This window comes from Passer domesticus, chromosome 10, assembly GCF_036417665.1.
Source record: "Passer domesticus isolate bPasDom1 chromosome 10, bPasDom1.hap1, whole genome shotgun sequence".
Classification (NCBI taxonomy): Eukaryota; Metazoa; Chordata; class Aves; order Passeriformes; family Passeridae; genus Passer; species Passer domesticus.
Genome location: NC_087483.1, coordinates 4,935,265 through 4,948,675, shown reverse-complemented (window position 1 = coordinate 4,948,675; position 13,411 = coordinate 4,935,265). Strand labels below are relative to the sequence as shown.

General features: G+C 44.7%; 1 protein-coding gene across 1 annotated transcript; it reads left to right on the top strand.

The window, feature by feature from the left end:
* The first annotated feature begins 1,786 nt into the window (after positions 1-1,786).
* On the top strand, positions 1,787-12,887 carry SPP2 (secreted phosphoprotein 2). Its single transcript, XM_064433450.1, has 6 exons — positions 1,787-2,744; positions 3,578-3,700; positions 5,269-5,379; positions 7,085-7,139; positions 7,640-7,750; positions 12,618-12,887. Exons 1-5 carry the CDS (start codon positions 2,739-2,741, stop codon positions 7,738-7,740), a joined length of 396 nt encoding a protein of 131 aa, XP_064289520.1. The 5' UTR covers positions 1,787-2,738; the 3' UTR covers positions 7,741-7,750; positions 12,618-12,887.
* The last annotated feature ends 524 nt before the right edge of the window (positions 12,888-13,411 follow it).

Here is a 13,411-nt window from a genome sequence, read left to right as displayed (position 1 = left end):
TCCACTGGGCAGATTTGCCTTCCTCAGTTTCTGAAACAGTAGTGCTCAAAAAAGTGCAAACATGCACCCCAGAAATAAGAAGGGAAGCAGAACAAATAATGCTACTATCACGCAGGCACCTCTTTGGCAAGGAATGTGGAGAGAAAGGAAAACACTCTTCTCCCTCATCTGTCAAAATCTCAGCACTGCTTGTTTCTGAAAAAAGACCCATTGAGTTTGGAGCTCTCTGTCTCTAATTCCCAACCTTTCATAAGAAAGGAACTTGAGATATTATTGCATTAAATGGGAAGGATGAGTTTTAAAAATCTAAACACATTTCTTTGATTAACATTCAGGAATCAAAATACTGTAATCAACTCTATGACCAATCTTCAATAGCAAAACAAAACCACTCCTTCTTCCAAATGACATTTGAGCCACAGAAAACATTGCAACACAGAAAAATTATATAAAAATATTAGAACATTGGATCAGCTCAAATGCAGACACTGCTGAATGAAAATTATTACCATTTATCAACATTTTTGTGTCCTTTATAACAGTATGTACTTTATTCAACATTGCCTCTGACTGATTGTAGAGGAACCACGGCAGAAGTGGGTCATAGATCTCACCTGAAGGCTTCCCTTGATCTGAGGCAGCCTGGTCCTGCCTCTGGCAGCAGGAAAGCTGAGCATGGCACAAAAGGCTGTTCCTGAGAGTCTCCAGCTCACTTTGCATCCTGTGCATTGTGGTGCTCTGGCGTGGCCACAGCCACAGCAGAACATTCCTGGCTACAGGTGAGGGTGTGCAATGTCAGACAATTACCTTTTCTGACCCAGAGATGGGGCAACTAAGAGGTGTTTTATAAACTTGTATTTAATTTTCAGTCTCATGAGAAGGGTGAGACAATACAGATGTTATAATTCAAGCCATCACAATCAGAAGCCAACTGTTTCCTAATTACAAAACACTATAAGTGTTTCCTGGCCTATCAGCTTTTTGCCACACCATGCTGTAAATGCCTTAAAGCCAATCATCTAAAATTACCCCTCATGGTTCCCACTACAATGCATCTTTCATAGTTCTGTTTCTCCAAAGTGTCCACTCTTATTTGCAAGGCCATCCTTTGAAACTTTATTCTAGCTCCATTTCTCTCTCAACAATGTCTGTCCTATTCCATGGCATTTCTAAGTCAGCATTTCTTGTCTCAAAGTTTGCATGCAGATGCACACTCTGTGAGCCTTCTGTCAGGATTTGAGAATTCTCTACAAATCCATTTCCCACAGTCCAAGAGCTAGGAGAGAGCATCTTCAGCTGCACAGAACAAGGAGAATGGATGTAGAGGGAGGCTCCAATTTTTTGCTGGGAAAAGTTTCAGCATATTTGACCCCATTCCCAATGCTGAAATCCAAGCTAGCTGGCAAAAAGTTCCCACCCCTTTTCCTTTTTGCTTACAAGCAGGAGGAACTTTATGCTTTTTCGTATCAAATTTGAGCCTTCTGCAAGTTCCTCTGTTTGGGAAGTTCTTAAAATGGCCCCGTGCCACAGAATTCAAGAGCTGCAATTTGAAGGTTAAAGGGGGAACTTCACTCATGTGGAAGAATATTTTCATATTTTCACTATTTTCACTATTTTATAAATATATTTTAAATTTTATATCTATTTTAAAATATTTATATCTTAAAATTTTTAAATTATATTTTTAATTTTATATTTATTTGAATTATCTTTATATTTTTATCAATTTTAATAAAAATATTTCATATTTTCACATGTTATTTTTATATATTTTCACATCTTTTTCCCTATTTTCACTCATTTTCACTTCAGAATGGACATGGTTACACTCATCTCTGCCTTGTAAACAGGCAGCAACAGGTGAGTTTGAAGACTGCAGTTTCCAACATGATTTCCAAAATCCTGTTAACTTCTAGGCTGAAACTGCATGTCCCAGTGATCTGCCATGTGCCTGGTGTCTGGAAGGCTTCTCATGGGTGCTTTGGTCTGCAGGGCGATGGTGGCAGTTCCTCATGGGTGAATTCCCCTCTGGTGCTGGGGAATCCTCAGGGAATGCCAGCTTGGAAGTGCTTCCAGGTGCTGCCAAGACATGAAGGTCCTGGGTCCAGTGCTAAGGACAGAGTTGACCCACCCCATGGAAAACTAATGGCTAAAAAAGAACAAAATAACTAGATTCTAGTAGCCTTTGGCTACAAACATATGAGGAATTCAGTGCTCCCCAGAGGGGAATTCATTCCTGGGAAAAAGGCACAGCAGCCCATCGATTATCAGAGAATTACTGCTAAATGGAGAAAAGCTGACATCAAATATTTACTCTCGGATCAATTCTGTTTAAAGTGCAATGTTTGGAGCAGAGCTTGGACATGGGGAGGTCAGGTGTGGGATCAAGGCTGCGTTTATATAAAGACAGAGGGATATGCACTGGGAATCCTTGCTTGGAGAGGAAAAAGACTGGAGGATTTTGGAAGTCGCACTATGAGGATCCTAATTTTTCTCGTCACATTGGGTGTTTTCTCATGTTCAGGTAAATTAGAGCCTTGTCCTCCTTTATAGGGTGGTTTTGGGGGGAAAAGTATAATCCTTCAATGGACTTGTGATGGAGCTGTGCCTCCCTCTCAGGGTTCCCAGCGTATGACTATGACCTCCCTGTCACAGAAGAGGCTCTCAATGCTTCCATTGCAAGGATCAATTCCCAGTCATGGAGCAGAAACCTCTATGGTGTTGTCAGGAGCCGAGTCATGGGAGTAAGTACAAGGACCACGGAGAGCCTTTACCTGAAATGTGCTTTGCTGGGATGGAAAACTCTTTTTCACCCAGTCCTGGAAACCCAGATTAAGTTGGAGTTGGCTGATGCTACTTGAAAGAGGGTGGGTTTGGGCCCTTATCTGAAGTTACAGCTTCAGGAACCTAAATATCTTTTGCATGTAAGTTTAAAATTAAAATCCTTTTTGGAATTCAGATTTTTCATGCCTAGAATAGAAGTCCTGGAGTGTTGTCCTGTAGGATTTTGTTGAAAAGGGATGTTTTTAAATACCTCCAGCTTTGGGCATCAAGCACCCTAGTTCATCTGAAGCTCTTTGATGGTTAAAATGCCCTCACAATTCAGGATTCTTTCTCTGATCTTTATTTATGTCATCTGTCTCTATGCACCAATTCTGGTTTAAATCTGCTAGAGTCTAAGTGCAAGCAAGAAACCCCTATCTGTTTTAATTTGTGGTGCTCAGAATTATATCGGATACTCCCCAAGTCAAGGAGTTAAAACTTCTTAATTCAAAGTTATGATTCCAATGCTCGTGAACACCCTGAGAACCTTTCTATTCCTATAGGTGGCCTGTATCAAGTCTCTGCAAGAAAAAATGTCAAGATGACATATGGATTTATATTTAAGATTAAAAGCCCCAAGTATGTGAAAGTAGTGGGAATTTGTCGTTTATTGGAGTTTTTTTGGGGTGCGTTGCTTTTTAAATTTTTTTTAAGTCTCCCATCTTGAGCTAAAGCATTGATTGGACAATGAGGAAAGGGAAAAGAATAATCCAGAAGGACTAATGCTGTGTTGTGTTGACCCTGCTTTCACCAGGTGGACACGTGGGACAGCGATACTTACGGGTTAGATCTGCACTTCAGCATCCGTGAGACCGTGTGCACCAAAGCTTCGGGGAAAGACCCCTCTGCCTGTGACTTCAAAACTGGCCCTTTTGTGGTAGGTGCCCCTGGTGGGATTGAGAACCCTCCCCTGTGGTGTTTGTGAGGGTCCCAGGACGAGGGAAGAGATGAATCTGACTCCATGTTCTCAGAAGGCTGATTATATTATATTATATTATATTATATTATATTATATTATATTATATTATATTATATTATATTATATTATATTATATTATATTATATTATATTAATTATATTATATTATATTATGCTATACTAAAACTATACTAAAGAAAGAGAAAGGATACATCTGAAAGCTTAACAACAATTAATAATAAAAACCCGTGACTGACTCCTCAGAGCCCGACAGAGCTGATGGTGATTGGTCATTAAGAAAAACAATTCACATGGAACCAATCAAACAATCACCTACCACATTCCAAAGCAGCAAAACTCAAGGAGAAGCAATCAGATTATTATTATTTACATTCCTCTCTGAGGCTTCTCATCTTCCCAGGAGAAGAAATCCCGGGAAAGGGATTTTTCAGAAAATATCACAGTGACACTCCCCTGCATGCAGTATCTTCTCAGGAAGGGTTGCAGTGCTGCTGGTGCTGAGAAGTGAGGAATGGCTGGATGCTTTTGATACAACCTGCAGCATGGAGTGGGTGTTGGGTGGGAAGGGTCAGTGGTGGAAACTCTTCTGCCTGCTCAGTGGGGAGGGCAGGGAGCTGAAAAGAGGATTTGGGTCTGGGAGCAGTATGTAGTGAAGGTATGTGTGCTTACGGGGCCAAATCCTAGAAGGAATGGGTTATCCTCTAAGAGAAGAGGGCAGAAGAGCTGATATTTCACTTGTTTTTACCTATCTGGGCACCACATGAAGGGTTACATTCTGTGTCGTGCAGATCCCCACTCTGTGCTGACAGCACTGATCTCTTTTGGATTTCTCTTTGAAATAAAAAGGCTCCTGATACAGCTCTTGCTCTCCTCTGAGTCTTAAATCACCAGCTTTGGTGGAAATACATTGTCCTTGAGTCTGTGCACAGACTTGGGACTTCTCTGTGCACAGTTGCTTGGCCAAGTCAACTCTCTGCTCTGGAGCTAAGCAGCTCATGGTGTGTGTGTAGGTGGCACCACACAGAATTGTTGGTTATTGCTTTGCTGTTTTTCTTTAAAAACTCAGAAGCTGGCTGCTATGGTGTAATCCCTGTATCTAAACTGACACCATAGTGCTCTCTTCTTCTTAGGGCAATATGGCAGTGTGAGGATGTGTTTTCCAAACTTGAGTGCAGGTTTAGCTGCAGTCTTTTTGTCCAATTGCAGAGACATCTTTAAGGGCAGTTTAATTTCCAGAGCTGGAGCTGCTGTTGGCATAGCTCTGCACTGTCCTTGTATTTGTGCTGACCTGTGGAAAGGATGTGGAGGTTTGCTCCTACCCTGAGCAGGCTCAGAGGTTTGTGCAACAAACACATAGCTGGGGAGCAATAACATGTTGCTGTATAATTGTTCTCAGGCTTCTTTCTCTTGGAAATTTTTTTTAAATCCTTCTGCAGGTTCCCACCACCACTGAGGGTTTGTATTGGATGTTTGCTCTGAGATTGGCTCTGTTTTGTTCTGTTCCAGCCCACTGCTTCCTGCAGGAGTGTTGTGGAAGTCTCTGGGGGGCTGATTGCCAACCTCACTGTGCGGTGCCAACGCAGCACGTTCAGCTCTGAATCCATGAGCAGCGAGGAGGTAAGGAAGGGGAAAACCCATTTTTGCTGCCTGGAGGAGTGAAAATTCTGCTTACCCTCTTTTAAAGAGAAGTCCAGGTGTCTGTGTGTGCTCCTGTTGCAGGAGAAGGTTTGGATCAGGAAAGTGGCTGTAGTTTGAAATCCAGCTGTCAGCCGTGACTCTTCCTTTTCCATCACCTGAGGGCTCCGGCCTTGCCTGGGAGAGTGTGACTCTCTGTGGCAGTCTGGCACATCTATCACCTCCAGCACTTCCTTCATTGAGTATGGGCCTGGAGAACAGTGACTGGTACTTCTTGGACACACACAAATCCCTGTGGCTCTGGCACCAAACCCAGCTCCCAGCTGAGCTGTCATCACAGCACAGCCCAAGGACATTTGGTCTGCTGAGATCTTTGTTCACTTTTTGAGCAATATTTTGGTTTTAAGAGTGTTATGCAATGCTGACTTAACCTGGGAATTCCTACTGACTGTTTCTAAACTGTGCCAGTGTCCACTTTATCCATAAACTGACTCTTGAACCTGTGTGTTTGCACTTAGAACACAGCTCTACTGTGGGGGTTGTGCTTGAGGGAACACAATTTAACAAGCAAGGATATGGACAGCTTTTATTTTTGGAAAATTCGGGGAGCTAAATGAAGAATTTGAATTGTAGAATCACAGAATGGTTTGGGATGGAAGGGACCTTAAAGTCCATCCAGTTCCACCCCCTGCTGTGGGCAGGGACACCTTCAACTGTCCCAGGCTGTTCCAAGCCCCAATGTCCAACCTGGCCTTGGACACTTCCAGGGATCCAGGGGCAGCCACAGCTGCTCTGGGCACCCTGTGCCAGGGCCTGCCCACACTCACGGGGATGGATTTCTCCCCAGTATCCCATCTCACCCTGCCCTTCAGCTTAAGGCCAGCCTTCATTGTCCAGTCACATTGTCCAGCCCTTGTGAAAAGTCCCTCTCCAGCTGCCTTGTAAGCAAATAGGATTCTTCGTTATTTTTCCTTGGCTTGAATTGCCAAATTAGCTCTTTTTTTATTCTTTTTTTTTCCCCAAAATCTCCATTCAGAGCTGGATAGCCAGTGCACCTCAGGAAGCCTGGCCCTGCAGGGCTAAAAGACTGCATGTGGAGCCCTGGAATGTGCAACACAGTTTGGGATGTTCAGTCAGTCCTCTGTGGGTTGACATAACCATTGTTTAACAGGGCTCTCAGCACAAACACTTACTTTTACAAGCAGACATCTTCCCCCAAGTCTTCCTTAACCATCACTTAAAATTCAGTGCTGTTGCCATATTCCTGCTGGGGAATATATTTCCTGCAATGTTAATAAGGAATAAATGCCAAAGGGAATTACTGCACTTGAAAAGTAAAGTGTTTCCCTCTGCAGAGGGCTGCAGCAAGTGCACTGTAGCTCTTGCTGTGGAGCTGTGACTCTACTCGGGGGATCTCAGCTTGGCTGAGGTGGTGTTGGTGCACCTGTGGTGCTGTTTGGATGGGAGAAGGAATTGTGATTGACTGAGGCTGGCATCACAGAACATCCTGAGTTTGACGGGATCGTGGAGTCTAACCCCTGGATTGCAGGAGCACCAGCAGTAATCTTGTTAGCAAAATAAAGAATCAGGTTTGGAATTACTTTAGTGACCACCTCATGCCTGAGGGAATGGAGAGGTGGGACTTCTTGCCAGGTGAGGTTTTTAAAGAAATGTCTTTAATTTCCAGATGATGCACGTGCCCATAACGACCCCTGACAGGTGGGGCAGCGCTCGCAGGGAAGGTAAGCCAGCTCTGCCATGCTGGAATACCCTGACCTGTGTTTTCCTCTTGGAACATCTCAAGGCCATCTGTCTGAGGGAGAAGACAGTGTGAAAGATGAGCTGTTTGCTCCTGGTCATGGGCAACTGTTTTTTCCCATGGGGTGTCCAGTTTAGGGTGCATGGAGGGCACTGTCCTGCCAAGCCAGGCCATGCTGAGGTTTATACATTTTTTTGATTGCCAGATTTGTGCTCTCATAACCTGTGCAGAATGCAGTGCTGAATATTTTCTATTCTAGAATCACAGAATGGTTTGGGTTGGAAGGGATCAGAAAGACCATCTCGTTCCACCCCCTGCTCTTGGCAGTGACACCTTCCACTATCCCAGCTTGTTCCAAGCCCTGTCTAACCTGGCCCTGGACTCTTGCAGGGATCCAGGGGCAGCCGCAGCTTCTCTGGGCAATAATCAATGTAAGTCTGAAAGCATCTCATGCTTACAGATGTCTCCATGTTCTTTTTTTAGATGATGCCTTTGCTCCTGAAGCCTTCCCTTCAAGGGGAAGAGGCAGCGGCCGTGGAGACTGGAACAAACCCAGATACTTCAACCCTGACAAGATGGAATAACCTGGGCTGGGTGAGTGTGGGTTAGGGTTGGGAGAGTCAAAGAACCTACAGCTCCGGGAACACTGGGACTGCAAAAGGCCATCCCTGCTTTGTTGCTCCAAAATCTTTCTGATCCGCACCACCAATGGTGATGGGACTCGGGTTAGGGTAGACTTAGGGTTAGTTTTTATACACCCTAGATCTGCAGTTTTTGTGGCAGAGTGGGAAGTGACTGCTCAGGATGAAGGACTTTTAGCTCCTTGGAAGACATCCCAGCTCCAGAGCTTGTGGCTGTGCCTCACTTTTGAGTTGTCCATCCTGTATCCTCCAACACGCACCCGTGTCCTGGGGTGCAGGTAGTGTGCAAAGCATGCAGGAAAATCCTTCTGTAAACTCAGTTTGATCTTAGTGTAGGCTTCCAGCCTTTTTACCCCCATTTGCCTCATGACAAGCTCAGTGAGGGGCTGGAGCATTCCCAGAGAAGGGATATGAAGGAATGGCTGTGTCTTTGTGCCAAACCAAGTGCCCCAGGGCCACACAGCTCCTCAAACAAAAACTGAAGGGATCTGGGAGAAGCACTTGTCTCAGAGAATCCGTGAAGGAGATGTTTGGAAGCCAATTAACGGGAATGCTAATGAGAGGCAGCCGTGATTTATTGGAGCTGGCAGAGCCTATCCTACACAATGCACCTTTGCTGACCTGCCTCTGCGGCTCTGTGTGGGAGCAGCTCTAATTGCTGCTGATGCTTTACCTGCTGTCTTAAGGCCTTAATCTAAAGGGAAGTGGTTTGAAAGAGTTTTAGCAACACGGAATGAGCTCATTCTTTGGCATGCTAAGCAGGTTTAAAGTAGTTGGGAAGAGGAAATTACTTAGTGCTCTGTCTTTGTGATTAAAAAGACTTCCATATCCAGGGTACATATCATTAGCAGGTCTCTGTCCCTGTGGAGTGCCAGAACGGAGTGCTCCCTGTGTGTGGAGCTCAGCCCCAGCCTGCTGCGTTGGAAACGAGACAGTTTTAGATGGAATTTAGCACCGGTGACTCACCAAAAGCTAACACATGTTACTCATAAGCATATCCGTGGTAAACCTCGATGTGCTGGAGGAGACAAGCCTCCTGCTCTCCTGGAAACGAGATATCAAAGGAAAACCCAGGCACTCTGCTGTGTTTGTAAGAATTATTTCATTAAATCCATATGCTATTTTAGTTGATCCCTGAGCCACTAAAGCCAATAGGCCTTTTTAATCACTGCCTGCCTTCTTATAGGAATCTCTAGCTTTTCTTTGCCTTTGGGAAGTGCTAGGTATCTAATTCTCTGGCTCTCAAGAAGAGCTATCCCCTTTCAGCAGCACTCAGAAATGCTTTGTGTTCTTGTGCCTAACTTCTAACAAATCTCCAAACTGAAAGCAAGATGTAAAATCTTCCTGAAAATATAACGTGAAGCAAGCGGGAAGAAATTTATGGTTCTTGAAACCTAGAGCAGTTTGAAATTTAATACTTTCTGCTTGCTTTTAAAAATGGGTTGCAAGTGTCATTTATGAAGCTGTATTTCATGCAAGTGTCAGCTATGGAGCTGTTTTTTCTGACGAGTTTCCTGGGTTTTGGACATGTCAGAGGCAGATACATCAGGAGATTTAAAGAGAATATCAGCCCTACCCCCAAAACCCCTTGTTTCTCTTGCTTTTATCAATTTGACTTATTAGTTGCAAAGTCTGGAGAGGAATCTTCCTGATTTTGCTGGTATCCAGAATTAGAGCATTTAATTTGAAGTAAAAAATTAAACAGATTTTATGTATCTGAGGCCAGGAAAAGCTATTCCCTGCTGTTTTTCCTGGGTTTTGGCATATGTGTGATCCTGGCTGGCATTATTACAAGCCATGCAGGGTTTGGTGGGGGCATAGGAAATGAGTTTTGAAATGGCAGTAGGCTCGACTGGCTTAGCTTAGCTGAGAAGATTTTGGGGGAGGCTGGGGAAATAGCAATTTAATAATAGAAGACTTTCATCTCTAACTGAGAGAACCTGGTGCTGACAGGCAAAGCTAGACAAGTCCAGGTAAGAAATGAAATGTGATTTTTTTTTTCTTTTACACACTGGAATGGGTAACTGACTGCTGCAAAAATTGCTCAGGCAAGTGGCTGACAGTTTTTCATGCTGGATTTTACATTTCTGAGCTAGGCCTTCTTACATTTTTGGCTTCAGGAATTATTTCAGAAGAATTCTGTGCCTGACTTTGTGCAAGAAGCTAGTCTAAATGAACCCACTGGTGCTTTGTAGCTCTTTTTATTTATTAGAATGTGCTAAATATTCAGGAGGGGAAAAAAAATCAGTGCCATTGTTATATAAAGAACATTTTCAAGTCTGCAGTCTTCAGACCCACCAGTCTGCTGGTGCCTGCAGGAATTAGAAATTGAATATGAAAAACCCCATCAATGATTAATGAGCTTACTTCAGTGACAAGTCCTAATCAGATTTTCTGGATTTATTTCTTCGTCCATCTCCAAACTGGGGAGATTGTGAAATTCCCGTGGCATGCTCTGGGGCCAGTCTTTCCCATAAATAGTTCAGGCACACAGGGAGTGACAGGAGGGGAGAAAAAGCTGCTGTGCAAGGGCTGATCACCTGTTAACAACCTGAGCCTGCAACGAGCTGGAGTCCTCTGAATTGCAAAGTGGAGCCTAAAAATGGCTCAAACTTGCCGACCACCTTAATCCCCGGGGAGCAAAAGGGCCCTGATGCTTTGCTTTTCCAAAATCACCTGCCTAAGGCAGCTTTTTCTTGTGCAGACCCGTGAATTATACCTGGAGCTTCCCCAGCTGTGCTTCATGTCCTTGAACATGAAAATCAAGAAGCAAGTTCCTGCCTTTGCAAAATACAAGTAGATGGTGAATGCTGATTGTGTCTTACTCGTTAATCACAAAAGGAAAGTGGTTTTTTAACAGGAAATCAGCTTCCTTCAGCATCAAGCCAAGGGGCTGTGATTTCCTCCTCGAGTTTTCTGTATTTTCCTTACAATTGATCCCTGGCTGAGGACCCTGTCACCTGTCACAGCTCGCTCCTGGCAGGAGGGGTGGTGGCAGTCCTGAGGAGCTGATTAGAAGCACTGGGACAGACTGGCATCCTTAAATATCAGGGTGGGCTTTGCTCAATGGAAGAGTATCAGGCAGCACTGGGCCTCTTCTCATACCTCAGAAATCCAGGATCTGACCTTCAGAGTGAAATGGGTGCTTGTTTATCTGTCTCCTGTAAATATAATAGCAGAACAGCGTCCACAGCTCTCCTGAGGTATGGAAAACTGAGCTTTAATGCCCAGTGCCCTCATCAAGGAGCTGCTTGATTTTAGTTGCGGTTTTATATCCTCATGTCTTTGTTTTTGCCTCTCCTGTTCACCCACCCACTTTCTACGGTCCTCATAAGCCTGCTTATTGCTTTCTGTGGGGGAAGAAAAAAAAAGAAAAGTGAAGCACCAGAGGGAAGGAAAATCCCTGCAGGGTGGGATCTGTTGCAGGGTGAGTGAGCTCCGTGTGGGATGAGCTTTAGGAGCGGTTTGGCGCCTGGGGAAATGCCAGGCTGCTGTTTTATCGCTCCTGCCACAGAGCCCGGCCGTGGTGGCCGCGTCCTCAGTGTCACCTGGCAGCTGTGATGTGCTGTGGCAGGGGACAGCGTGCTTCCATCTGTTCAGAGGAGGACTCGGAGGGAAACAGAGCCAGGCAGGGCCTTTCCTGCTGCTGGGGTCAGAGCGTGGCAGGGCTGGGGCAGAGGTGTCAGAGCAGAGAGGAGAATCGCTGTGACAGCCTCCCGGTGCTGTGAGCAGCAGCAATTTTTGCCTTGCCCTTTGTCCCCCCTCTTCTCGATCTGTTTTGAAGGATTAGACCCACAGCAGCACGGAGGAAATTGTTCCTGCTTAGAGAGGACATGGAGCTTAGATGATCCCTTGCACTTCACAAGCCCTTTTGTCTAATTCCAGGAGGAAACCAACAGGACTTCCTTCCCTGCAGGAATGGAAAGGGCTCTCGACTGCCCTCGACCTATTGCTCAGTGCTGGCTTTTAGAAATGAGCTCCTCAAAGCATCACACAGTCAGGAAGGCCTTCTCAAAGCAGGGCTGTATGCCTGAGGTCAGAATACCATGGGATAGAGATCCCTCATCCTACACACAGGAACCCTCCTGGGGGAGCACTTTCTCCTTGAACTGAGATGGAATTTCCTGTGTTTCCTCTGGTTCCTGTTTCTTCTGTTGTCTCTTGGTCCCCAGCAATGATTGCAGTGGCTGGTCCTGGCATCCCCCATCTCCTGGGCCTGGCTCCAGGCAGGATTCAGTGGCTCCTGGACAAGCTGTTCTTAGACAGTCACTATATTTAATCCCTTCCACACGTGTGGACTCTCCTTTCTTGCCCGAATCTGTCTCTAAAATTTTACTAACAAAATTGTCTTACAGAAAAATTTGAGGTTGCCATGGTGACCAACTTGCTGAAGACGCAGTGTAGGCTACAGGGTGCTGGGGAAGCTGTCACATGTTCCCTTGAAAAAAGCACTTTTCCCATTTCTTCTGAATATTGTACTCTGCATTCAGATCCATTTCAGAGCAGACCATACATCAGCTTCCAGCCTCAACCATCTCTGCTTTTGGGACTTGACAATACATGTTGATTTGTGTCCCATGGTTCTTATTTCACTGTTGTTAATTTTTGTTACAATCTGCTTCTTTTTATACCTTTTTTTCTCCCCCTAATTAGCCATTGCCACAACATATGAAATGTTTTGCATGTACAGGTTTCTTTTTGCAGATTCCACAGAGTAGGAAGCAAATTAATAAGCAACTTGTTGAAGCTGAATACACTTTTCCCAAGGATGGTTCTGAGACAATTTCTCAGACATTTCTCCTTCCTTTCTGTTTTTAAAGTAGATTGGAGAATGAGAAGAGTCAAGATTCAAAGATCCAGAACCTGATGCCTTGGCCTTTCCTTTTTGGTGAAAAAACTGTTCTTCTGTGGAGTGAGAGTCTTTCCCCAAACTCACTTTCTGCTCGTGAGATGCTAAATACACCCTCATCCATCAATAAGCCCTTCTGATGTGTTAGGTATCCCTGGGAGAACTCCAATTTAACTGTGTCCAGGACATTTCCACCACCTAATGATGCTATTAAAACCTCATTATTCCATTTGTTTGTTCTGTGTTGCTTGTAATTTTCTGTGATGCTCCCGGCTAATTATTGATTATTCAAACCAATACACCCACACTTAATTCCTGTCTCTCCGGGCTGCAGCAGCTGTGGACAGAACAGCCTCACTCCAAATCCAGAGGCTGGAGTTGAAGTCCACCAGGAATTTGGCTTTAATGGGTTCTTGGTCGCTAATGGTGGAGAGCTGGGGGCTGATAATGACGGTGATTGTCAGGTACTAATGGCTTTTGGAAGAAGGCCAGGTTAGAGCAGACCTCTGGTGTGTTCCTCACCTGGGAAAGGTCTCAGCAGTCTTGTCCCATTCTCTTCACCCCCTGCACAGAGCCCACCCTGCAGCTCTTCAGGAAATTGAAGGTTTCTGTGCAGCTTGGGGGGTTTGTTGGGTTTTTTTAAAGGATTTTTTAGTCAAAATCAACTTATTTTTCTCTCTAAAGCCACTGTCCCCCCAGTTTTACTCTCACCTCCTTTTCCATCCTGTTTGCAGCAAGGTAACCTGATATGTAGGAATTTCCATC